Genomic DNA, 27879 nt, shown 5'->3' with positions numbered 1-27879 from the left:
TAATAGAGCCTGTGCCTGTGTATCACTAGACGTTTGCAGTCATTTCCCTTGTTGAGAGTCTTCTACAAGCGCTTGAGATGCTTCTCAGGGCCTTAAAAGCACGCCCTCTAAAGGCATATGAGTTCAGGCACATAAAATTATCTGATTTAAAACAGAATCAATGAGATTAAAGTGAAGACATTCTCATAATGAACTCAGTGGAATGGAGCTGGATAAACCCTTGTAAATGTACCTGATTTGTATCTGTCTCTCTGCTAAAGCTGCAGCTTTTTTGTGTTCCTCCTGCCGTATCTGTATTTTATCTTTCCTTTCGTCCTGTCCTTAGTGCTGTCAAAGAGTCTGCCTTCGCGTGGGACTTCTGGATAGTCAGACTGTGCAGTGTAATTTGCACACATGATGAATGAAAGGACAAAATTAAAAACATTCTTCCTAAGCACTCTTGATTTTGTTTGTTTAAAAAAGTCTGGGGGAATGATCCATTATAGTAGCATGTCAGCTTCTACTGCAGTACTTTGTAACCAATGGGTAACTAGGGAAAGGACATATTTACTGAAATGCATGAATTTTCCAAACTGTTTAAACAGAGCACTTACATTAACTGATGACTTTTGCTTAACAGCTTGATTATTGAATAGCTAGTCATGTTTTTTTAATTAAGTTACTATTTTTTTTTTTCATGAAGTCACAGATTGCCTTGTTCCACATGTTGAAGATGCAGAGATTCATAACAAGACATACAGGACTGGCGATAAGTTAATAATCAGCTGTCATGAAGGATTCCAGATCCGTTATCCTGACTTAGACAACATGGTTTCAGTATGTCAAGACGATGGAACATGGGATAATCTGCCCATTTGCCAAGGTTTAGTACACCAGCACATCCTGTTTTACAGATCATGCACCTTGTGATAGTTTGCCAATATTTTTTTCTACAGTTGTAAGGATGTCAGTCGTCTGATAAGCTCCACTGTACAGTATTTGAATAGTGCTGCTGCTAAGGTTTTTTTGATTTCTCCTCCCGGTTGCTCACTGCAGGAAAGAACATGCCACTTTCTGAACATACCCATACTTAAAATACTACTTTAAATACTGCTTTTTGTATCTGATGCAGATACATTGCATTTAAAAAAAAATAATAATCAGGGTTGGTTGAACCAGCCAGAAGTTAAGCAAAAGATCTGATGGGCAACTGACATTTTTGCACCACTAGATTTGTGGAAATACTTAAGCTCCTAACTGCGATTTACCTTTCTTTGCCTTGTGCAGCAGGCAAGGGCAGAGAAGAGAAGCAGCTGGAACCTGTTGTTCTATCGGAGTTTTCAGCAGAGTTGTTGATCATGTTCACAGTCCATTAAACCCAAAGGCATTGCCTGAAAATTCAGGGTGAGCACAGGAATGATTTTGGCCAGAAAAGCCATTAGCAGCAGCACTAGTATTATTAGTAGCATGAGATCCCAGCTTCGCTTAGACCGCAAGAAACGGCTTTAGTGAATGGAAGTTAAATAATGCTGGGCTGCCATTACTTTTACATTTCTGACACGCCTGTGTTAGTACCATTGACTTCGTTTTAACCAATTCACATTTTGGTAGCAAAGACTGGGTTAGTCTTAACTTTCCTCAAAGCTGTCTGTCGTCCCCTAAAGCTGACAGTTCTCTCTTAAGTAGGCACTTAATGACACCATCACATCGATTTGCGGAGTGGGGGCAGGCAGGAAGGGGACTTGGGCCACTTCTCAGGAGTGACGGTGGCAGAGCAAGACGGGAAAGTCAGGGCTGTAAAGTGATGAGATCACAGGAGCTTAGTTTTTATGTGTCTCCATGATGAGGGACCCTCAGCTTGGAGCACATCAAACTGTCCCCCAAGGTCTCATCTTAGACTACGGCACAGGCATGTAGAAATTCAGGCACATTACAGGGCTAGCTCTGTGTTTTAGATGCACATGTTGTATCTGAATAGGGCTAATAGAAGAGGGGAGTTTTCACAAACCCATGGAAAAGTGGGCACTAGTTTTGGGGTATTTTATCAGCAGTGGCATCGCGTATGGCAGTATGAAGTATACAGACCACTTTTGAGAGTGGGTGCAGCTCACATCTAGTTAAGGTAGATTAAAACTCTTGCAGTTAGGCGAGATGAATACTCAAATACAGTACCTGTGAAATTATCTTTTGCCAAAGATGCAGGTGGAAATTTTGTGAGAGCCAGTATTAACTGGGTAAGCAAAAGTACCCCAAGTACTTATTGCCTTGTTACTTTCTTCTGTTGCTTTATTTATACTACGAAACACAATCAATTTCTGCTACTCAATATTTGATATTAACTGCTTTTCAAAATAAAGCGGTGCTAATAAAAGTTTAAAAATCAGTTGCACAAGAGCCAAGTGCTGTAACTACCAGACAGGTAGAGAATAAGCAATTCAGAGTCAAGTATCTGCCACATTTTGCCAAATTCTATAAACCTGTTCCAAAATTGTCTCCAGAATTTTCTTTTTGCTATGTCAAGCACTAATAATGACAAAGGCACTTGTCTACTTGCACTTGGTTGGCTGTCAATTACATTTCTGTGGCCCTCTGATTACAACAGGCAGGGGAATCTCATGATGCTAAGATGCCTCTTTTTCTGGCAGAGCAGTGGGAAAGGATTGTAGAGCGTGTAAGAATCCAACCTCAAACTGTTTTTGCCACGAGATAATAATGATAATTACTGGTCCGGAATGATGTGAATTACTTAGCAAAAAAATGTCAAAATTAAGTTTTCAAGCAGCTTGAGGTGTTTGTTTGTGAAAATCCCTAGGTCTCCACTTGGCTGTCAGACAAATTCAAATAAATCTCTGTCCTGCATTACAAGGAACCCAGTAAGCATTATAATTATGAGCCAGCAGGACAAAATTTTCCCTGATACAGTTCAGAGAGGAGAAAGCTTGGTCTTGCTCAGGCAGTCTGCACTTTTTCTTTCTATCCCACTGGAAGATATTTATATCGTCCTGCTCAGTGGGCTGCTCAGCTTGCAGGAACCCGTGTGTTATGTGTTGGAGCGCACTTGATCAGACGTATGAGCAATGGCCAGGAGATAGGATGCTTGAGGCTTTATTTGAGCAGGGAGATAACCAGCTGGTAAAACAGTTATCAAAATCATTTGCTGCAAAAAGCTTTCAAGCTTTTTCTGTTTTTTTCTTTTGTTTTCGTCCCTCTCCCTCAAATGACCACTGCAAGAAAACAACCACTTGAAGTGCTGCAGAGACTTTTTCTTTCAGATGCCAGCATCTTACAAGAAGTTCTCAGACTGCTTTTAGTTTCCCCTCAGGCTTAAAATTATGGGAGTCCTATGAACATCCTTCACAAATGCCTAGTAGGGGCAAGAGACCTATTTATGGATTGCCATAATGTAGCTCCTATTAGTCTCATGACTTTATAGCATTATTTTTCATTCCCTGATTACTAATTGTCTTTCTTCCACATTATTGCAAATTAAAAAATCAACAGTATTAAGTATTACCCAGAGGGTCATTTCTAAGGCCATGAGGAATTGCTTTTTTCTCTGGTACCAACTCTTATCTAAATACTAGCTCTGAACAGACTCTGAATGTCTGTGAATGGCATGTTACAAAGTCATGTCACCTATTAAATTCACTGCTCTTTCTTGCACCAGATATGTCTGGTGACCATTCAACTGTCACAGCTCAGTACTATCCATGGTACAAATCCCTCAGAAGTAATTCCAGAAGTAGAACGTAGTCTCTGACTACATTTACAATTTCTGGTGATAACAGGTACCTGAACTTTTTGATAACCCAACCTGAGCCCTAACTCAGTGTTTATTGTGGGACTGCTCATAGGAAGTCACATCCCTTTAGACTTTCTCAGACTGGAGTTTCAAAGTCATTAATTCTGTCTGCAAATCTTCTACAGTTGTGTGCACTTTGTCACAGGAGCAGTTTTAATATTAAAGATGGTTTACAGGCCTGTCAGTTTTAAGAGCAGGAATAAAACTCATGGTTTATATAAATGACAATCTTTATTTATTAAAGATTCTACCTCAAAAAGAAATTGCCATCTGCTAAACCAGTGAATGTTTGTGAAACAAAATACTGTCATTTTCAGTAAACCTTTCCTGCATTTGCTGAGAGTGAATCCCACGCTAGTGAAGCGTGCGGGCTAAACAATGAACGGGTTTGAAACAGGATAATGAGACATATGTATGTGATGGAGATTATACAGGCGTGCCTTTCCTAGCAGAGATGAAAAATACCACACTCTTCAATTTAGGAATTGTAACCAAGATGTGTTAAGATGACTGAGATAAGCACCTTATAATAAAAGATACCTCCCTCTTCTTAATTTGCAGGTTGCCTGAGGCCATTGGTTCTTCCTCATAGTTACATTAACATATCTGAGTTCGAGTCCTCCTTCCCCGTAGGAACAGTGGTGTATTATCAGTGCTTTCCTGGATATAAACTAGAAGGGGCAGAGTTCCTTGAGTGCATGTATAACCTTATCTGGTCAGATAGCCCACCTAGGTGCCTTGATGTGGAAGGTAAATGTTTTATTGTTCGTTTTTCTTTCAATTTTCTCAAAATCAGCATGGTCTGTATGATTTTAACTCGGGGCTATAACCTCATTTATGCTATATGTAATGTTTCCACAGGCCACGCAGAACCCATCTGGGTTTTGTTGCGTGCAACCTGTTGTGGTTCACTGCACTGTTAATTGATGTTTGCTCTCTCCGTGTCCGAAATGCGAGAGAGGGAAGCTCTTAACGGTGATTGCATTGCCCTTAAAATGTGAATTCTTTGCAGCTTTTCTAATAAAAACACTGAGGAGGTTATGGAATTCACATTCATGTGCAGATGGTCAGAGTTTCTATAGATACGGATAGATTTCCATGATGAACTAAAAAATACTCCATAGAAACTCTAAGCCTGGGCTGTGCCAGCTGCAGACATTATTCAGTGCTACATGATGCTGCACGCTTGAATATCTGTGACTGAGCTAATTTATTGATTAGGAATGTAAAAACTATGGTCGCTCTGTGTGGAACAGAGGTAAATCTTAGCAAGCCAAAAGGAACAATCTGTGACTGTAGCTGCAGTGCTGGAATGGAGGATATTGCAGTGCATTTACATTTGCATCCCATGCATTTAAAACAAAGACACCGGCTTGTTCATACACTGTCAAAACCTTGGGAACTACCTTCCTCCATCTTCATACTGAATCTTGAATGGAACAGACTGGGAAGTCATCAGAATCCAGATACATCCTTTGCATTTCATTCCCCTAAAAGGACTACCGTTTTGCTCTATTTCAAGCCTGTAAGGAAGCTAGCTATATGTAGAATTTAGCTAAAAGCAATTATAGGAATTCATATGTGATGCTTATGTCACTGAGCTAAATGCTAAGCATTCTGGAAGTGCAAAAATCTGCCAGCAGCAGCAACAAAGCAATATACTGCACAAAAATAATAAAATGATCCCTATTTTTAACTGACAATGCAAGTTCCAAAACTCAAAAAAGCCTTTGCAATTTTGGAATGACATAACACGATGATTATTATTTTTATTTAGCATGCCAGAAAAGATTAATCCCAAATCAGCTCTATGTAAGCCATTTTTGGAAGGCTTCTTTGTTGTTTTTTATAGCATGGTAAATACATTAAAAAAATCAGAAGGGCCCTGTTAGGCTTAATCCAAGAGTATAACTGCTTCGATAAAAATGACAATTCTCCAGTTAGGAAGATGAGAGCATTAAAATACAGAAACTCAAGTGTATGAAGCAGAAAAAGTTGTGTCTTACCTTCGCTTAACACAGGTTGGCATTCCAGCTGCTATCAAAATAGTGGAGAAAACTCATGTGCTTGTTGTTTATTGCTTGTATTAAAAAGTCATGGAGAGGCTCTTCTATCTTGTTAGTTTGAAACATGAGATAAGAACTGCCCTGACAGTTCTGCATTTTAAATAACATGTCAGAAGTTACCATCCCCAGTCAACTGGGATGATCTGTAATGGGGGGACCAGTGTGTGCCAGACACGGGGTTAAAGCCACCTGGGAGGCCTCCTGAGTTCTGATTTAGATCCAGTTTTCCTTTTTATCACTTTCTTATTTCTCTCTCTAAATGTTAAAACTTTCCGTGGTGATTCCATGTTGGTGGCCCATCTGTGCGTGTGTTGAGTGAGCCATGGGAGACCGAAGTTCAGAGCACGACGCTGGCAAGACCAGGTTCTCCTCAGCTTCAGGGCTGTCCCTGCTTCTGTTGGGTAACAAGAGAGAGCAGCAACACTAAAAGGCCAGCCCTGACATCTCCCTTGTGATCTGTCTTGTAGGGATGCTTCACTTGGTACACAGCGAACTTCCAAATTAAATCCAGATTGGGTAAATCAGCCTGAGATGCCCTCGTTTCAAAGTGTTTGTCCGAGTGATTTATGCAGGGGGTGCCAGTCTCCAGGAATCTTGTTGCAATCCACTACTCCCAATTAGCGGCCAAAATTCCCTCCTTGCATATTTTTCATTCTGCACCTTGCATACTGACGTCAAGCTCATTTTTCAGTATTCCTTTTAATGTGAGGTATAATGTCGCCAAGCAGTATTTTTCACAGAGGAAATCTGTAAATAAAAAATTAATTCCATTTATTTATTTCCAGGATCAATTCAGAATTTATTCTAATAACATGTCCCGCTCAGTATTTTAATACGGTAATGATTAAAAGGAAATGGCTGTTAGGAAGCTACAGTAAACCATTTTAGAGCTTTTACCCTGCTCTAACCAATGCTGCTTACAGCTTTCTCATTTTGATATATGCTCTTCTTGAAGCCTTCACAAAAGGAACTTCTTAAGTGTGTGTGTAATCACACAAATGCTATATGTCAATCTCGTGAATTTTTCCCTCTTTGTCAGGCCAAATAAATTCTGAATGAAGGGTTTGTGGCTCCAATTAAATAAATAGTTACACCGGGGGCCACTCAGCTCCCATGATTTCTCATGCTCAAGTCCAGTCTTATTCTCAGTATTGCCAAGTGCAGAGCTTCCACAGGCTCTGGCGAGAGCCTAATTTTGCTGATAGGGAAGAAGATTTTTTCTGATAATTAAAATCACTGTTGCTTCAGTCACAGCAGTGCCTGAAAACGGAGATACCTGATATTGAAGTGCAGCCAATGCTGCAGAGTTATGCAGCAGCTCCTCAGAAACAGCCCTTTGCATGCGATCAGGGGAATTGTTAGAGCTCAGGCACATAAGGACGCCTTGCACTCAGATTGCCAAGTATTTACTGGTATGAGATCTTCTTCTTAAATGCTTGTGCCTGTGCCAGATTTAAAACATTCAGATTGATTTTTTGAGTGTCTGCCTCAAGCTGAATCATTCGGGGAGCTTTGGTTGAAATGGTTTGTCTGTATCTGAGAATGATAGTAGGGTAAATGGTGGTGTTCTAGCAGCGCTAGAAAATTTTAGTGTCATTTAGAAGATAAGATGAAGCATCTTAACACTGAATTTTCTTTTCCTTTAAGTCCTTGATTTACATCTTTAATTTTCTTAATATCCTTTTTTCTAGTGGAATTTCATAATTATGCAGAAGTTTTTTAAACTTTCTTTTGTAGTGAAACTCACTAGCCACTTCCAAGCATATATGAAAATCTAAGGAAAATGTTATTTTATTTATTTATATGATTTTTAAGTTACCAATTTGGGGTTAATCATCCATCTGTAGAAACTTAAACTGAGTTAGTGATTGCCTTCTGTAAAATCAGCTATGCAAAAGATGGGGTGGAAAAACTCTTAAATTGAAGATTCCCACATGGGGTATAAACATGAATTGTAAAATCAGATGGCTTCCAAAAACTCTGGAGAACAAACACTTGAAAGCATACCAGTATAGAATTCTGTGAAATTAAATGTATAGAACCAGGAAACGTTTATGATATGATACTTTAAGGTGAATAAAGACATTGCACAGGATTTAGAGAAATTAAAAAAAAAACCCTACCAAAAAGCCAATAGTACTTTGGGAACGTGATGGGCATGTGATTACACACCTTGCCATCTGGCCTCTGTATTTTCATCTTTTATGCCCTTTGGAAGACTTCCAAGAAGACGTAAGGCATGGTGCTCATAAAGAACAGGGGGAAAAGCAGGCAAAGAGAGGAAGGGCTGGGAGAATTTGATTTTAGTGCTAATGCTAGAATATAAAGCAGTTGTATGGTTAGTGTAATTGGGAATTCCTGGCTTTGTATTCAAGAGTAAAAAGAAAAACAGGTTGATTGAATTTGCAACAGCAGAAATGATCCTGTTACCTGAAATGTCTAGTTTCAGCATCATCCCAGCTGAACACAGAAGCTGCTCCTGCAGGAAATCAGATCTGCTGCAGTATCAGAATTTCATTCTACATGGTAGGATCAACAGATTCTCCAGCTGAGGTTAAGCTTGAAAGAATGTTAAATAGAAAATATTTCACATTTTTGTAGGTAGAATCAAAACAAAATGAATCAAGCATGAGGAACAGACTTCAAAGGGGAGAGTCAATGAGTAGAAGAGAGGAAAAACATAGAGGAAAACTGAAGGCATTTGAGAACTCTGGTATATAAAACCACCTCATTGTGGGGCGAGGTGAAAAGATGTAACACTAAGCTGACAACTGATTACAGAAGGGATCCTAAAAGTTACAGAAACTATGAGAGAAAGATAGGAGAAGCAAGGAATTAAGACAATCGCACAACAAACCACAAGTGCAAGGGAACCCAAACACAGCCTTCCTAGAGCACCAGGAAGTGTCTGAAAACGGGGTTATTCATATGAGAATTAAAACCAGCAAAGTATACTATAAATAAAAAAATATTCTGGAAAGACAGGCAAGAATACAGGACAGAGCTTTAAAATGATTCAGTCCCTAAGCCTGAGGACAGACACTTGTAGAGAGGGTCTGATAATTCTGACATACATAGAACCTAGAAAGTAAAGAGCATGACAGAGCTCTGGGGGAGGCTGATACTAGGGGTGAAATGCCACAGGTGCTTAATATTTCAAAACGAAGGAGCTTCAACTTTCTAACCAACTACACACAGGATAGTTTGAAGGAAAGCTTCAAAAAATCTTCATTCTTGTATAACAATTCTAATTAAATTGCTAATGCCATAAACAGTGATTGACACCAAGCTATATGTTTGATAAACTATGCCCTTAAAATATTTTAAATTCTTGATGGAACATCCAGCGATACCCTGAGAAAAAAGATGCAAGTCAGCCTGTAATCGGTTTGTGTTCAGGAGTCAGAATAAAGTAAGCCATCCCAAGCCTGAGATATTGTTCGTTAGTGTGAAAGGATTTCTCTCTGTGTTTCTTTGTTGACATTGAGAAAGCTTTAGATAAATTCCAGCATGACAGACTGATGCGTATCCTCAGGGAAGATAATGTTGATGCAGCAGATCTCCAACAGATAAAAACCCTGTAGAAGGAGCAGAGGGCAGCAAGACAAGCAAGTTGTGAAACGCTGCAGTATTAATAAATTAAGAGAGGTAGATACCAGGATTCTGTGCTATGTTTACACCTACTCAGCTTGCAGGCAGGAGGGGAGAATAAATTAAATATTGCTCAACTGCCAAAGAGGTCATCCAAGTTAACTGAGTTAATATTAACATAAGATGCGTTGACAGCCTTGTTTTTAATAGCTCCGGCGAAAGTGGCATTTCAGAATATATTCACTGCCTACAGCAGTACTTCTTGCAACTCTGTAACGAAAGCCAGCAGTAAATGCTCAAACAGCAGCAGACACCAATATTTGTGAGCACCTTCCCTTGGGCAACACCATTGCATCGGTGACACTTTTAGTCTGATGGCCAAAGGATGAAATAGGCTGACAGTCTTCCACCCTGGGGGTGAGTCACAGAACGCCAAGTGTGACGAAGAAGTTTAAAACGATAGTCATCTTTAAAAAGTCATTCAATAATTCTGTGTGTTTCTGCAGTGTAGACATTTAATTCATTCATCACCCAGGACTGCAGAAATGACATGCATCTGGCCACCCTGCATGAACACTTTAAGGAGCTCCCTATGGTGACTTGGAATATCTGGACTTTTGTGCTGTTGGAGAATGCTGAAATTCATCTGTACACCTTTACCCGCAGCTGAAGAAGCATGGAATAGAACTGAATTCAGCAAGAGCACAGTGACATGAAATACCAGGCAGACAAACCGTGTTCTTCTGTGGGCATACTGCTTAATAATCATCCAATCTCTGAACTCCAACAGTTGTATTGCAAAGTGAAACAGAAAGAGAACCAAATCACATTTTGAGACAGAATGATACCCAAAAGCGGGCTCTTTACAGCTCTCATGATGAGGGATGGGGGCTTCAGAGAACAGTCTCCAAGTTGAAGACACTGTTTGAAGAAGATAAATACCATTATATTTCTAAGTGACTGCTCCTTTTTTGCATCGCAGAATTCTTCTTTAATCTTGGCTGTGATTGAAATAGATGCCTTCTCCACTGCTTATAGTTTTTCAAGAAAGCAACAGAACAACAATGTTTCTTTTGTAATCTGTTTCTTTTATGTCTTCTGTTTCTACTTGATGCACAGGACTGTCACAGTAAATCATTGTTTTACACCTGCTTTGTCACCTTTCAGAAACTCCTTAGCATTTCCAGAATCAGCCAGACATCCCAACTTTTTTATGGAGCCATAATTTCTGCCCTGAAGTTCCACGTTAGCTGCCAGATTCATGTAGTGTTTTATCCGTGGTTCTTTAAATATGCTGGGGATTAGGTGGGGGGAAGCAGATAAAATTTCTCCCTGAGGGCTGTTGTATAATATTAATCTTTAACTGTATCTGGCAGGGCTCCTCGGAAAGGAAAAGCACACTACATTGTCTACCTTGAAATCAAATATCTCTGTGCTTTATGGACACGTTCATTAAATTTGGCTACACAGTGCAATCACCGAAGGTCTTCCACAAGTGGAGGGGACTGTAGCTACAGACTCTATGCATTAGGAAGTCTACTCGCTGCATAGGATTGTTCACTTCCAGGTATAAACCTGAATATTTAAAGGGTGGCAGTTTCACCAATCAGTGTAGGCAGGCACTTGGTAACTAAACATCAATAACAGAAACTGATACTTTTCCACACCTTCCTGTCCTTGTAATCTGGTTTGTCGTATTATAGTGCTAAGATCAGCTGGTTTTCCTTCCTTTTTTTTTTTTTCCCTAGTAGCACTCCACTGGGAAATGGACCTTTTCCTATGCTTTTCCTTCTCCCAGGTGGTTATAGCCCAATTTCCTCAGCCTCCAGCTAAGCCCTGGAACAAAGCTTGTCTATTCCAGCATTCCTTCCCTCTGTCAATCCCCGATGACTGGTGTGGGTAACACAGGCTGAAGGGATTCTTGCTTATAAACAAAGAGGAAAAGGCTATTAAAGAAAGAGGGATTAAAATAACATAAAAACACTGGTATGTCCAGCTCACAGTGAGCGCTTCAGGCTGTCCCTCTCAAGTGCTTTGATCTGTCTGGTTTTCAGCTTCCCAACAGGTCCCTCTCCCTCCTCCACCTCCATTCTACTTCTAAGCACTTTGAGGTTTTCCAGGTTTAGGGTTATCCTGTGACACCTGTCAAATTCCCAAGCCTTGACTTACTCTGATTCCTGTTAGGTGTCTATGCAGTCCCCAGCATCTGCTTCTCAAAGTCCTAAAAAGACCATTGATCATAAAGACAACCCCTCATAAGAAAAGGAAGAAACAAAACTAGAAGCAAGTGATGAACAAAGATGAAGGATCTGCTGTAAATGAGACCACAGTGCTCCAAGCACTCCTGTGTGAATAATGAGGATAAATATTTCTTTAAAGATAATTGTGGGCTTCTTGCTAAAAGAACTCCAGCTCTCTATTGCTGCAAACTCCTTATCACTTTTTTGTAGTTTAAACGAAAATTGCACTTTTTAACTTATAATTTATGGGAGAAAGGTCACTTGGGGTGTGTTTCATCCCCTATCTGTTGTGAAATGCATTTGAAACTGAAGACTTTGGCATTAAGATCAGTGTTTTACAGGTTGCTGTGCTGGGAGTGGCAAGATTGCTGAGTAGGTGTGTGGATTTGGCATGATGCTGCTGTAGGAACTCAGCTGATTGGAACAGCAAAATGGGCTCCTTAATTTGTCACTCCAGTAACAAGGAACCTGTGTGTATGATAAGCGATTGTAATCACCTTCTGTTTCCATTTAGGAATCAGCTAATGTTAAACTATTATTAAAGTAGGCTTGAAACTAGTTTTACTCTGTTTCATTTAGGCTCGTACAGCTGGTGTCAGTGATAGCGATTCTCAGCAGGATGGTGTTTGTCAAAGCTAGACTGGAGAAGCAGATTTTCATTATAAATTTAATTATTCAATTCATTTCACACTTCATAGGAGGTGAAAAGTGCTTCTCACTGTGTGCACGTTGAAAGGCTCACCTCGCTGTTGTAGCTGGTGCAGAATTACCCAGGGGTGACTGTCCAGGGGTAGTGGAAGCAACTTGGAGCCGTGAGACCTGGGGGGTGTTCGTAGCTGCTTGAGCACCGAGATGCTGAATGATTGAGAGTAAATTGCTGAACTGTTAGGTGTCTTTTCAGAAGAAAATGTCTAAGTGGCATTGTGAAGCTTAAATGATTGAGAAAGGTTAAGATTGAAAAGAATTTGGAAATTGTTGGCTAAGAATACAATATTTTTAATAATTCTTCCTGTAGGCTTTCAAGAAATAAATCTGCCGGCACCTTCAGAGTTCAAAATAAACATTTTGTATCTTTGTTACTTCAAGTGACATCTGCTGTCAGGCTTAACAGGAGTTACTTTATATATTAGTGCTCACTTAGTTGTTTCCACTAAACTTTCTATTCTGGTATTACTATTGGTGCTGTTGTTTTGCTGTGGGAATGGGTAGTCAGAAAAGTTCCTTAAAGCATGTCTTCACTTTCAGAACACAAACTCAATGGCCTTTAAGTTTTTCTCACTTGTTCCAGTGCAGCTATGATATGAACTAAGTCTCCCTTCACAGTGCCAGTGCCTGTTTGTTATAGGAATGTATCTTTAGCATATTGTTAAGCTGATGTTCATGGTAAGTGGAAAGTTACTCTAGTAATGCTTCCTCTTCTGCTTATGTTTCTAAAGAGTGTCATTAGAAATAAATTCTCATTAAGCAACTGTTCTAGACTGAGATGTTTTGAGAGGGCTTATTTTAAAGCAACTGGGGTTGCTACTTCCTTACTTTTACAAACCTCTTGATTTCGTCTTCAAGCTCTCAACTGGGTATGAGTGGTTGAGTCCAACATTTTTTCTTTCATCTTACAGTGCTGGACAATTTAATGGCAGTTTGTGTTTTGCGATTTTAGAATTAAAATACTTTTGGTTTTTTACATTGCTATAAATTGAAAACTAAGTATAGAGTAGAAAAATCCTTTTTTTTAATATTTAAAGTGCAGAAGTAATTTCCTTTGCCTCCTCTTCTTCCTGTTGGTTATCCACTCCCCATTCCCCTAGGCATTTCCCTACTTGATATTGCACTAGAAATACCAGGTTTTGTCTTGAGATCTTTTTGGCTAACAAATAAGTCAATAAATTCTCTAAACAGTGTACTGTCTTTGGAGTTTAAAAATCCACAAATAACAGCTGCTTTTTTTTGAAAACTAGTGATTTATTTTCTCGTTGCTTGTTGTTTTTTACGAACTCATAAATATTAAGAAACGTTTTCCTTTGTGAAAGATGCTAATACTGGAGTTCCATCAACTGAATATGGGATACAGGCATTACATTCTCCTCCATACTGACTATCTTACAATATGTTGTTATGTGTATGTAAGAGGATGAGAAGCTTGAAATTAGGGCTCTGTGCTGTGCAGTACAAGTGTGATTCACGTGCTGGTAATACCCGTGGAAATTGCCAGGTCTATGGGGAGACAGGAATTGATTGAGGTATAGCAGAGAAAGGCTTCTTGGTTGAACATCTGTTTTATTCTGAAGGTCTGAAGGGTGATGACACTGAAGCCCCAAAGAAGCAGGTTTTATAAGCACAGTGTTCCTAAAGAAGCAGGAAAAGGAAGAAACATAATCTTCCTCTATTATGTTCCTGTAAAAAAATGAATTTTTAGTATCCAAGCATGTGTTTGTACAAAGGCAATATACGGAAAAGGATCCTTACTGGGGCCAAGAATCCAGCCGGTAAAGCCTCAGGTGGGGAACAGGCCACACTAGTAGGGAAGTCAACCTTCCGGGATGTGTACTGCCGTGGTCTCATGGAGTAAATCATGGCTTGAGTTAAACCTTGATTGGAATGCAGGAGCCAGATGACAGGTGTCCAGATTTCTGGTGTTAATTAGTGTCCCGATATGTACAAGAACAACAAGTGAGGGTCAGGAGAAGCTCTTGTTCTCTTCCAGTTTGTGCACAAACCAGACAGCGTGTCCACCTCTCTGATTGCTATCTAGCAAGATACACCAGCCTCTTCCCTGCGTGTCGGAAGTGGCAGGGTTTTATCTGTGTTTTTCTCATCATGAAGTATCATTTTAATCTTTTCTCACTCTTTGCATAATGAGCAGACATTCACGGTGTGTTTGGAAGAAGCTTTTTTTTTTGATTAGGTGCAAATGTCGCTAACCCTGTCCATCCCTGTCAGACAGAGAATGGCTGGTCGTGCACTGGGTTTTCTGCTAAATTTCAGCTAACCAAGCAACTAATATCCTACATGAAAGGCAGACTGGTAGCTAAAGGAAAAAAACATACTATGCAAAAAATCAAAGGTGGAAAATAAACTTCTTGCTTATGCCTCCCCCTTTTTCATAAGTAAGTAAATACCCTGTATTTCAAGATATTTTTGTTTTTATTTTTTGGCTCACATACAAAAGCTGGGCAAAACCTGAATAATTTCCCTCCCACCTACTTTGACCAAGACTGAACTGACTAGCCCTTTATCTGATTGACTAAAAAGAAGGGTTTGAGCACTGTAAATATCTGTAACTCCACTGTTATCTCTCTACCAGTGGCTTTAAAAAGTGACATGACATCTTTATTCTGTGCCATCAATGTTAATTGAGAATATGCTAATGCCAAAAAAATCTTCCCTCCATCCTACAGTTCCAGTGTCAACAGTGCAGAATCACTGCAGCATCCTCTGGGCAGAGGTCAAAAAGCTTCTTGACTGTAATGGGTAGGAAAAATTTTTGGGTGAAGCTCACTTATTCCTCCGGTGTCTGTGCCTGCAGCCTGTGTCCCCCTTGCAGTGACCCTGGTCTGAGGGATGCGGGTATCACGCCACAGAGGTGGGGTGCTGGAGGGGTATTGCCTTTTGCTGTGCTGTCTCTCGCAGGGACCCCATAAAGCCAAGTTTGGGGTCTTGGCACCTCAGGACAGCTCACAAAAGGGGGGCGCTGCCCAGTCTTTTGTTATAAGAAGCTCTTCTATTGGCCTGAAACAGGTCCTCTGCTCTGAGCCAGTATCTGACAAGTGTTTGTAACACAAGGCTCAACTCCCTAGATTTTAAGCTCTTCCTGATAGTGCTAATCTTTCATTAAAAAACAGTCAGAGGAGAAAACCTGTGGCTTATCTCAGAGGAGAGCCCTCAGCTCCAGCTGCTCCTGAAAGCAGGCGGGGAAGTCCATCAGATCAAATCAGGAATTCCTCCCTTCAATTTTCTTGAGTAACAGGCATCTTGAGCATCCCGGAAGGGATTTGTTTGCCATATAAACACACTTGTTCTTTCTTTTTGATGAACGACTCAGCTTTTCAGCTGAGAATGCTGAGCTGTAAAGTTCTTATAAGTCCCCTTACAGTCTGTGGCCAGTTGCTCTATAGGCTGATCCAAGATCATTACTGCAGAACCACTGCCTGAATTACATCCATCCCTTTGGCAAGCTCCAAAGTGAAGGACGTACACATGTGGTTTTTTATGGTTGGCCATCAGAAGATATGACTACATTATCCGTGCCGGATGTTGTAATTAGTGCATTAAAGTCTCAAAAGCCTTATAAAGTTAAGATGCTGAAAGTTATTAGTAGTAAAGATTTGGTGTCACATTTAAGAACAGCGCCTAGGGCTCTTATTAAGTTGTGAGAACTTCCTGAAGTAGAATTCACTTGTCTCTGTGATTATTTATTGTTCATACTGCTGTCAGCTTTGACAGTGAAAAGGTACTTGTCAGACACAATTTTATTTTAATCAGTTTGTAGTTATTTTCATTCTGTGAGTTTGATTCCTTTTCCTGAAGTCCATGGCCTGTAATTTCCAAATACAATTAGGATTGATCACTGGGAATGCTAGAATTTTAACTTTCCTGGAAAGCTTCAGTGGGTTTAGTTCTGCCACCTGAGTTTTCACCCGGATTTGATCTGGCACATTCCTTTAATCTGTGTAATCAGTATCTTACACTGGTATCCAGCATAATACTAAGTAAATACCAGCAATGAGGGATCTGACCCTGTCAGATCTTCTGACCCTGCCAAAATCTTGTCTTTAGGAGCCAAGAGAGTTCAGTGGTGCTCCAGACTTTCGTAATCCTGCTTTTCTATGATCAAAGCTAAGGCCGCTTCATGGCTGTCCTGCCACTGACTTTGAAGTCTCTTGGGCCAGAATGATCATGGGAATGGAGCAAGTTGAGAAAGGGACTGGGAGTATGACTAACTGCCCAGAGCTCAATATTATTTCCTTTTTGGTTGTTCATGATGTATTTCATTGAATTTGATTTGATTTGGAAAAAGAGGCTCCGAACCTGAGCACTGTTTCACTTGACCTAAACGCCCTCATTTTCAAGCTCCATTGCATCTGCTGTTTGTTAGAGTGTTTAATACAAGAGCTGTTGGCAGGTATGACTGCTTAAAACTTGACGCTAATTCATGACTCTGCGGCACATTAAAGAGCTGTTTGCAGAAGCTTCCAGGCAGCATCAATACATGAGCATTTCCCTTGAAATACAGAGAGTGTCAGAGGAAGGGATGGCACCCATTCTTAGCACTGAGAACATACCCTACATGAAGAGTGATGCTCTTTTTTTTAATCTGCCTGGAAATATGTCAGTCCTGAGCTGATCCACGTTGCTGGGACAGCAGCACCAAGGCTTTTTTATTTAGCAGGCTGCTTTGGCCCATGGTGACGTTAGGGATGAGGCAGCAGGTACATTGCTGGGGAGGAGACATTTGTTTCTTGGAGTGGTTGCTCTCTGTGACAAGTTGAGCTCTACTTGGCTGGTTGCTAGAAAGGTGTTGGGAATCTACACATCTCTTGCAGCCTGTCGTAGCTCAGCAAAACTCAGCTGCAAAGAAGTTTCAATTGTTGTCTTCCTTTGTTCTCATGCTCTAAGCGTAGATAATAAAAATATACCAAGTCTCCTTATGGCAGGCCAGAATCGTTGCTTTCACTGATCGTTTTCTTTTTAATAGAAGAATGATCCCTGATATGGACAAAAGGTGCTTTCCTACTATTTCAGTCTAACACCTTTGTGCTCATCTTAAGACAATTGTTTTCAATCTTGAGTTGACTTCCCAGTAAAGCATTCCTCTTTCTCGTGGGCCCAGAGACTTTGGAAAGTATGCAGAGTATCGAGGATGTGAATTTTTATGCGAATTACTTGCTCTGATTTCAAGTTATTATTAAGCCTTGCCAGTGAAAATGCAAACAAAACCATGTCTCCAGGGGATGGGACACAGACATTGCTGCACATTGTAATCAGCCTCTCTTGAAGATTCATTTAATATCTTGTGTATTTTTTTTATGAAATGCATTATTCATGTAACAAGATTCACAGAGAGAAGCAGCTGAATTGTAATTTCTGGGAAGATTCTTCTTCCGAGAGAAGGCACTTTCATTATTTAAATCAATGCAGTAGGTCTTGCCTGCATGAGGGAGGCATGAAGTGAAGGGAACAGCCTGTAGATGGGGCACTGAGCCAGTTAGTTACTGCCTCTGAAGGGAAATAAAACAAGCCATCCAGTAATTTAAGCCCTTTTTGGGTCAGTATGTAGCCATTTGAGACATCATTACACTTCGTATGCTTTTTTCCCCTCTGTGTTAGAAGCACTTAAGAAAATAGTAATCAACGAACACTTACTCAGTGGAAAAGTTTCCTCTCTTGTAAAAATACCACTTGCGAGCTGCTTTCCCCGCTGCTGCTTCTAGAGAGTGTTCCCTGGGCTCGCCATTGAGTTCATCTGCCCGGCCGTGTCAGAGGATGTTTCATTTCGTTTCAGGGTCTACGATAAAAATTGCACGTTTATATTGCAATTCTGTCTTATTTACCCAACCTGATGTAAACCACTGTACTTAAATAACACAGGCTCAGCCTCTGTTATATTTATAAGATCTCGCTCCAACAGCAATCCCACCGAGATCAGCCAGCCTGCTCAGAGATAACCAAATACAAATAACACCAGTAGAGTCTGAGCCCAGTTTAGGAATATTACAGTGGTACAGAGTGTAAGTATTAAGCAGTATTGCTTAATTACAAGCATCTCTTGCTGCACTGCTGATGGCAAACTTGTTTTTAAAAGTGAATATTTAGTAATTTAATTAGCACATAGAACCATTTAATTATCTTGATGAAACAAAAAAATAGGATGCTACAGCTGAATTTGAGATGCTTAATAAGGAGAGGGATGGTCCTTATTTTGACTGTCCCCCTCCACCCACCCACTGGTGCGGATGGGCAGCGGGTCTCCCGGCACCAGCGCTCTGGTACCACCAAGATAAACCCCCAACCTGCAGAGAGTACAAAAGGCAGCCTGAAGTGCACCCTGTACATTTTGACATACTGAAGCTGCCCAGCAGAGGGTTGTTGGCATTAATGGCTTTCTCCTTTTCTCTTTATTTGCCCAAGTTTGCCCACTACCTCCAATGGTGAGTCATGGAGACTACATCTGCCACCCGCGGCCTTGCGAGCGCTACAACCATGGGACAGTGGTGGAGTTTTACTGTGACCCTGGCTACACTCTCACCAATGACTACAAGTACATCACCTGCCAGTACGGAGAGTGGTTCCCCTCCTACCAAGTGTACTGCGTCAAAACAGGTGAGGGACCAGCAGTGGCATCACTCCTGTCCTCTTGGAGGCTGTCTTTTTTAGAGCAAATCTGTACATCTGCAATGCCTGGTGAATCATAGAATGGTTTGGGTTGGAAGGGACCTTAAAGATAACCTCGTTCCAACCCCCCTGGCATGGGCAGGGACACCTCCCACTAGACCAGGTTGCTCAAAGCCCCATCCAGCCTGGCCTTGAACACCTCCAGGGATGGGGCATCCACAGCTTCTCTGGGCAACCCGTTCCAGTGCCTCACCACCCTCACAGCAAAGAATTTCTTCCTAGTATCTGATCTAATTCTCCCTTCTTTCAGTTTAAAACAGTTACCCCTCGTCCTATGGCTTCCCTTCCTCATCAAGAGTCCCTCCCCATCTCTCCTGTAGCCCCTTTAGGTCCTTGAAGGAGCTCTAAGGTCTCCCTGAACTTCATCTGTTTCATGGTTAAGTGATGAACATTGATTTTAAGATGCTATTATAAATACAGTATATTTTTGTTTCCAAGATCCTGAAAGATCCTAAACCATTTAAATAATTAGTTCTTCAAATATATTTTGGAACGTCTTATGGATGTTTTTATATGTATATAAGCTAAGTTCATAATTGCATGTATAAATAAAAGCCAAGGGGAAAAAGCGAGGTCCGGCCCCTGTGGCAGCTTACTGTTAAGGTTACTTTTGGTATATGGCATTGGTTTCGTGTCTATTTATACAACATATATAAAAGATCTCTTTTCCTAACTGGCACTTCTGAGTATTGTTGAAGTACTAATACAAAATAGCAACAGTAATAATCAAGCACAACTCTTGTATTGCCTTTTTGTTACAGAACAAACCTGGCCAAATACACAGGAGACCCTCCTGACCACATGGAAAATAGTGGCATTTACTGCTACCAGCGTTCTATTAGTACTGCTACTGGTTATTTTAGCCAGGATGTTCCAGACCAAATTTAAGACACATTTCCTTCCAAGGTTTGTACTCTCCTCTTTCTTTTTTTTTCTTTTTTTTTTTTTTTTTTTAAGACAGAGGACTTTGAGTTTCTACATTCGGCGTTCTTTACTGAGGAGATGGAGCGGCTCACGAGCCTTGCAGATACCACCAGCTGCTGCTCTGAGCAAAAGTCTCTGAGTCACCGGTGTGGAAGGGCACCCCCAGAAACCTGCCATAGTCCTTTCTGCAACTAAGATAAAAGGCAAAGTTTGCCAGACTCACTTTGGGACTAATTACAGCTCTACTACTGAGAATTGCTGCTTCTGCATGTAAAAATAGCTGACAATATTTTTAAACTCATTTTCAGGTGCTGGGGGAATTAATTTTTTAACTACTGTAGACTTAGTAATGTAAGTTTTAAGAAAGATTTTCTTGTTCTCTATGGACAAATTTATATTAAAAGTTTGCTTTCCCTTCATGAGTATTATTTTCACCACGATTCATAAACATTTCCTACATCTTCCTTTATTTCCATAAAATACCCTGCAGCTCTGAGTATTTGTCATTGATTCTCACAGCTCTCCTCATGAGACAGGTAGGTGGGCATTATTATTATTATCTTACAACTGGAAAAACAAAGGCAGGCACGCAGAGTTTTAGGCAAAACTAGTACTCTATATGGGTCTAGACTTGGTTCTAGTTTCCAGTCTGCTCAGTTTGCTGTGGACCTTCAATGTGTGACTCCTTGCTTGCTTTTTCTTGCGTCTTTATTTCACCACATGCAGAAAACACATGAAAAAAGCTGTACATCAGTAAATATATGCAGCAGAAAAGACGTGGTGATCTTAATGTTAAAGAAATGTGTACATAGAAGTATACAGTTTATATAAGTAATGTGTAAAGTTATATACATGTATATGTGCATGTATAAAGCGTATGGGGAGTAATACACATATACGTATATAACTAGGAAGATCTTTTGGGTAGTGGCTTGCACTGTGTTTAGCTTTATAGCCTGTACTTGTCTAGCTTATGGAAATGGCTTTCTGTCCTCTCTCTCCTTTTCAGACATTTTCACGTCCTAAACATACCCAGGACCAATTCCCTCCTGCTAGGACTCTGCTGTGATTTAATCACTACTAAACAGATACTCTAGGGTTTAACAGACCTTCCCAGTTAATAGAAATGTTTTGCTTGAAAAAGAAACCAGCTGATGAAGGAAGACTTCCTCCTTTGAAAGTAAGACCTGAAGGAGGCCACAAATCTGGCCACCAAAGCCCTTTCATGCAGCAGTAGTCATCTCAGCACCTGTTCATATGGGCTGTAAACAGTTTTGCGCTCTAGCACAGAACTTTCCAGGGGTTCAGACACTGGTGAACTACATCTGTGAGCTTATATCCATGATGCCCAGCACAGCAAATGGTGCTCCTTATCTCTTCCAAGCACCTGTTTTCCTTCCCATCTCAAAATTGTTCTTCCCATTACTGGTTTCACATTTCTGATTGTAACAGATTCCTTACTGTCAACCTGAGCAGAGTTTTGCAAACCGGTGCAGCGAACATTTCTGTCAATGTCAATGACCCCGCAGTTTCATTTTGCGTGACTAGAAAGTGCTGTGTTAATACTTAAGTTCAGCAGTTTCTCCGAGGTGCTTTCTGATGTGCTCCTGTTCTCTGTGATAACTCCTCTGTGTTTGATGTAGAGGCAACCAGGAGGGCTCCATGGGCGACCCCGACTTTGTGGTGGTGGATGGTGTTCCTGTCATGCTGCCTTCCTACGATGAAGCTGTGAGCAGCGGCTTGAATGCTCTGGCACCCGGATATTCAGCTACCACCGACCAGGGGCATATTTTGCAGACAGAAGATCAGAATCCTCCGGCTTACCCTGGCCCCAGGATTACAGACATGCTGCCCAGCGAGTTTGAGACCCGTGACAGTAGGTCAGGCTCCTCTGAACTGCTCCAAAGTTTGTGCCCATCCCCGGCATGCCAAGCAGCAGCGCTTCCCACTTCGGATCGAACTGATGTACCCCGGGGCACTGCCGGGGAGGCTGCGTCCACGAGTCCCCGGATCGATATTGCAGATGGTGAGTCTTGCAAAGGTGCCGTAGGTGGGCCCATCAGCAAGAGCCATCATTTGTTTGTACTGTCAGAGCAGGACCTGCTCCTACTTTCTCCATGTTTTTGTCTGCATCTTAATTTGGACATTTTAAAAACCATACTAGAGTGGTTAGAGTTGGAAGGGACCTTAAAGATCATCGAGTTCCAACCCCCCTGCCATGGGCAGGGACACCTCCCACTAGACCAGGTTGCTCAAAGCCCCATCCAACCTGGCCTTGAACACCTCCAAAAAGGTGTTAATAGAGCTTCATATCTTATGTCCTTGCTAGTTGTGGTGCCAAGGACTTGAATCACAGGCCAGAAGGTTCCTGTCCAGACCCCGTAACAGCACTCTCATCAACAGGGATGTCAGCAGGCACCTGTGTACAGCCGCAAGGCCAACCATCATCTTGCCTGTGTTGGCCTGTTCATCTGCTCCTCAACTCCTATGCTCACAACTCCCTCAAATGCCATGGCTTTCACAGCAGAGAACAGCATTTTGTCCTTAAAATGGAAAGCAAATCATGTTTTCATACTAAGCCAAAATTAGCAGCCTTTATTAACAAGCTCATCGTGTCTGTGTGTGAAGCAAACTGTTCAGTCTAAAGCACGTACACGTTAAGCCATGGAGATGGGAGTCACAGCATGAGGGGAAAGTACCCACAGGACCACGTATGAGAAGGGAGATCGCCATAAATTACCATCTGCATTTAAATCAAACATAAGCATGCATTGATATAATTTAATTGAGTTCTAACGAGCTGTATGTTGTCAAGGAAACGAGCTAGCTTTCCTTGGAGATGTTTAAGAGGAGTGGCTCTGATCCTGCTCTCCACATTCGCTGAGAGTCACTGGGCAAAGCAATCTCTGTGGGATTTATTGGCAGCAGAGCTGAAGCCCAGTGTCCTAAATTTAGTGTGGGTGAAGCTCTGGGTGAAGGAAGCCCTCCTGCTTCATAGGGTTGGGGCTAATTTTTAATGGTCCCACAAGGGGAAGAGGACAGCTAGAAAGAAGAGGGAGAAGTTAGGATAATGCCAGTAAAAGTCCCTCTCTGAACACTGATTTAGTGATCAATGTAGTAGAAATGATTTAGGTTTAAATGCGTTTAGCTTTTTGTGGGCCTAACTTGTTTTAGAAAATCTGGTTAGTTTTAGTAGCTTGATTTTCATATAGGTGTTAGAGCGTAAGTGGGTCTAGAATTGGCGGACCATATGTCTTGCCCAGATTTTTGCAGTCTTCGTTTCTGATTTTGTAGAACTGCCAATACTAGCAGTCTGCAAAGGCATAAAGGGAAGTTACAATCAGCAATCAATGCTATTTGTTGTTTTCCCCTAGAGATTCCTTTGATGGAAGAAGACCCTTAGCCTGCACAGAGACGTGTCTTCATCGCATTTCACTGTTGGGTGACGAATCATGAGGATTTAGAGATAGAAAAGACTATCTGTGGATTTGGGGAGGCCATTTTCCTACTTATCAATCTTCCACGTGATGATGTCACCCGATTGGGTGTACATCTTAATCCACAGCAGGGATAACCGCCTCAGCACTTGGAACAGCAGCAGTTTTATGAATGAATCCTGGGGATTTGATGAGAGCAGATGTAGAAAAAGAACTGTGGCTTTTTAGAAATGAAATGTATATCTGCATCGCAGAAAGTCATATGGCTCTGTAAGAAATGCTATTGGATTTTGATACTAACTGCCTCACAAAAGCATGTCAAAGTATGTAAATTTGCTTATAAAGACTGCTTTAAATGATCTATGGACCTCTAGTTTATGAAGAATCCTTACGAGTTTAAAAAAATACTAGTACTGAAACACAAAAAAAAGAGGAAAGATCCTCTTTGGCTTTCCTATGATAACCAGGAAGCTTTTGATTTAGTTGTTGGTGATATTGTTTCAGACCATGTCTGCAGGAAATATAACAGAAATGATGGGATTCATATATACTTTGATGTACGATAGCAAATATATATAAATATATATATATATTTAAAAACTCTTAAAGAGAAAGAAAAGGAAAGACTCCCAGGTCACATAATGATCTGGAGATTTTTTTAAAGGTAAGGCAGAATTTATATCATATACAATATTCAAGGTAAAGTATCGATATTTGTATTTATGCAAGACTTCTGTGACTACATTGCATTTGATAAATCCTGCTATAATATGAGAGATCAAGAAAATGTTAAAATTATGAAATAAATGCTTAAGAAATGTTGAACTTCTCTGCTTCAACCTTTCTTAAGCTCTTACAAATATATATATACTAGAGTAATCTACAGTCATAGCCCAGAGCACTGCCTTGTCCCTGTGCGTTGTGGTAGTATTCTGAGCCATTATTGTAGAATACTTTTTAAAAAAAAAAAAATAAAGTTCTGTTTCAGTCCTTTTGACTTAATCGACTGCGTGTAGTTGGCCTTTTTTACCCTTCCTCACTTCCTTCACCAGCTCCCACCTGAAGGCTGAGAAGGCAGCACAACACCCGCTCTGGGGCATTTTCAGCGTTATATTCATTATCCAGCTACAACTGCAGAGAGTGGTTGGGGCGAAGCAGAGCACATGGAATGGGCACAGCGGTGGCACAGGTTCTGTGGAGGCTTTTCTCTCCTCTGTGTGCTACAGCAGAGCATTCTGCTGAAGCCTGGATGAACGGCTCATTTTTGTGGTGGTACAGGCTCTTCCTTATTTGTCAGAACAATTCTTGGCTTGTTTCATATACTTACTGAGAGCCAAGCAGATTTTCTCGTCTTATTTTTGGTATTGCACAAATGAAACATATGTTAAACTGGCAGCGTTTGAAGGAAGAACTTGCCATATGTTAATGACAGAGATTGCCATCATGTGGGCTCATCCAAACCAAAGGAAAAAATGCGACCAAGTTCTGATTTTATGTAGAAAGTAAACCAGTAATATCTCAATTGCCTTAAACAGAGGATCGCTACAAGTTGTTCTGTTATTTTTTCATGAGTTTTTAACTATTTATATGTACTGTAGTAGCATCTAGTGGCCCCACTTATGAGTCAGGCTGCTAGAATGATACATGTGCTGCAACCATTTGAGAAAGTGTTTCTTAGCATCCTGTCAGCAAGAAGCAAATGGAGAAAAAAACCTGTGTAATGGAGAGGCAATTATTACAATAATCTCGGTTATTCTACAGTATCATTGATGAGAACGTAGCGATTGGTATTGAAAGATAAGACATATTCCACATTATCCTTCATTCTTGCTTACATAAGATTTGTTGTTTGGGGGTTTGTTGCTGAAATTGTCTCAATTGCAGTTGTATCTTCAGGTTTATCCCAGAGCCATCTCTATTGGGTATTAGCACTTTCTCTGCTACCCCTTCCTTTTTAGGTCCCACGCTTCCCAGAGGTGTTTATCCCACCAGCTGAAGTTCAGGATTGTCACCCCAGCAGACAAGACACAAATGCTGTAAAACCAGCCCCGGACTGAAGCACATCTCCAGCCTACAGTCAGTTAAGTGATTTTCGTTTCAGAATGTATTGAATTTACTTTAGATACCCTACAAAATATTATTAAATCTGCCTTTTCTGGTCTTTTAACAGCTTGTGAAATTTCATTCCTTATTAAATTTCTGGGCTTCCATTTATTAATTCCTGTTATGAAAGTTTCTGATTAATACTTGTAGTGCTAGGGTTTTGCAGATTTACACTGCTGTACATATTATATTGCAGTCATTTTGTTAAGGGAGCCAGACAGGGTAACTTAACAAATGTAAATTTATGCCTTATTAGACCATTTTTATTTTTAAAAGCACAGAACTACAAATACACTAGAAAACATTGATGAATTAATATTGCTCGATAGTCCTTTGATAGCGCCATACTAAATAGAACTTGCAAAGGTAAAAGAGAGGTTTTTACCATTTTTTGCGTATGATGTATAGGACTTCCAGAAAGGGGGAGATTTGGGGGACATTACTTGTGTGATTGAGTGTGGGGGTTTTGCATGCTTGAATGTTTGGGGGGAAAGAGAGGACTGTTTCTGCCGCTTTGTTTTTTTTAACACATGGGGTTTGAATTCTTGAGAGAGGTCTGCCTGCCCTCGGATCTGCGCCTCTGCCCCAACCCATAAGCTGCTGCCCAGGGCTGAGGGTTGCCCCCTGGTGCCCCCCAGCCTGCCCAGCTCCCCGGAGACCCTGCCAAGCCTGTAGAACCCCGCAGCTCCCTGGCCTAAGACCTCAGGTCCACCTTGTGTGCTCCCTGAGCCTGGGGAGGATTCTCGTAAGGCCCCGAGAGACGAGAGAGCTGGTAAGATCGTGACAGTACGTTTGCTGTCCAAATGAAGCCAGATGGGAGGATGAGAGTGTCTGATGCAAATCATGAACTGTTTTTTGCTTGAGCTAACTGGATGTGCATTAAAGCAAACCCAGGGAAACCCTTGCTGGCGAGGGAAGAAGCAGAAGATGGACAACCTGTGTGCCTTCGGCAGAGGGAGGAAGAGGTACGTACTGAGAACTCCAGGAAAGCAAAACAAGAACTGGCTTCACCATGCCAATATTTCTAAAAATTAAAAAGGAGGAAGAGGAGAAACAAGCCATGTGTCAGCCTTCAATACTGATTTATGAAGGAGGGCTTGACCTGCAGAGTGCTGGGGGCAGGGTGGGGATCCAAGGTCTTGCAGCAGCTCTGCAGGGAGTGAATGACAACCTCAGCATGAGTCAACAGGACCCGGTGGTTGCGAAAAAGCTGAATGTCAATATGAGGATGTTTATGCAGAACTATAACTCATGAAACGCATGAAGCAATCCTTCAGCTCCACTCAGGCACGAGTAAGACCTCAGCTAGAGCAGCGTGTCAAATGTTGAGCAATTTTTTTTTTTTTTTCTCTTCAAGGGAAATGGGAAGTAGCTGGATGGAAGCCAAGAGAGAATTCAGAATTATTAGAAGTTTGGAAGAGCCTGTCCTCACAGGTCACGTTAGAGATCATGTAGTGTTCAGTGTGAACAACAGAAGACCAAAGGGGACACAGGAGTTTGGTTTTCTGTAAGAAGCACATTTTGCAAAGAAGAAGGGAATTATCCACATAAGTAGGACAAGAATAATAGGCTTAATTGCAGCTTGAGAGAATTAGGTTAGATATGAGGAAAAACCTTCTAGCCACAGGGATGGTTACAAGCAAGGAGAGATGGTCTGAGAAAGCTGTCAAAAACCTCTGTTATGAAAGATTTTTAAAGACTATTATAGATAAATAGAGGCCAGGAAAACACTGGGGTGGGATGCACTATGTGAGCTTTGGGGCCCCTTCTTGTTCTGTTTCTGTGTGATTCCCAGCTTGTGAGAACTAAACTTGGCCACTGCACTGTTTTCCCCACAAAGACTAACTCCAGACTAATGGTACTGGGCAAATTGGTCAGCAGTTGTTAAAATTGCAGCCGGAAATATTGTCTATTCCACCAACAGAAGCTTCTCCTGTCGCATGGGCTGAACTCCAGTAAAATCCTGTGAATTAAACCCTGTTGCATTAAAGTGACATTGATTTCAGAGTTTTGTTCTGTGACAAATCCAAATTTGGGATTTTCTGGTCTTCGTGTCTATCTTAGGCAGTCAAATGAATGCAGCCCTGCTAATACTCCCTGCGCATTAGGTAAAGTAAATCCTCTCTTGGCAATTATCTGAAGACACCTATTGAGTTCAAGGGAAAACAGCAGCTCAGGCACTGGAGCGCAGAGACCATTGTCATGTTTATGCAAAACTTGCTTCCTCTGCCACAAAAGCTGTTTATTCCTCTCCGCGCTGTGCTACAGATGGTAGCAGAGCTTACCACATCAGCTGTCAGATGAGAGAGGCACATCTCAAGCTCCTGTTCTTGGTCTCCCATGAATTG

At 41.1% G+C, this 27879-nt stretch overlaps 1 protein-coding gene across 1 annotated transcript in view; it reads left to right on the top strand.

Moving 5' to 3' along the window:
- Window positions 1-23394, top strand: part of SUSD4 (sushi domain containing 4) — a 30183-nt gene extending 6789 nt beyond the window's left edge. The window contains exons 3-8 of the mRNA XM_074162330.1: window positions 683-862; window positions 4343-4531; window positions 18804-18995; window positions 19829-19973; window positions 21635-22017; window positions 23366-23394. Of these exons, the coding sequence (XP_074018431.1) occupies window positions 683-862; window positions 4343-4531; window positions 18804-18995; window positions 19829-19973; window positions 21635-22017; window positions 23366-23394 (1118 nt within the window). The remainder of the gene's footprint in view (window positions 1-682; window positions 863-4342; window positions 4532-18803; window positions 18996-19828; window positions 19974-21634; window positions 22018-23365) is intronic.
- The last annotated feature ends 4485 nt before the right edge of the window (window positions 23395-27879 follow it).

This window comes from Numenius arquata, chromosome 2 (genome assembly GCF_964106895.1).
Source record: "Numenius arquata chromosome 2, bNumArq3.hap1.1, whole genome shotgun sequence".
Classification (NCBI taxonomy): domain Eukaryota; kingdom Metazoa; phylum Chordata; class Aves; order Charadriiformes; family Scolopacidae; genus Numenius; species Numenius arquata.
Note: the sequence above shows the minus strand (reverse complement) of the source record. Positions and strands in the feature narration are given on the sequence as shown.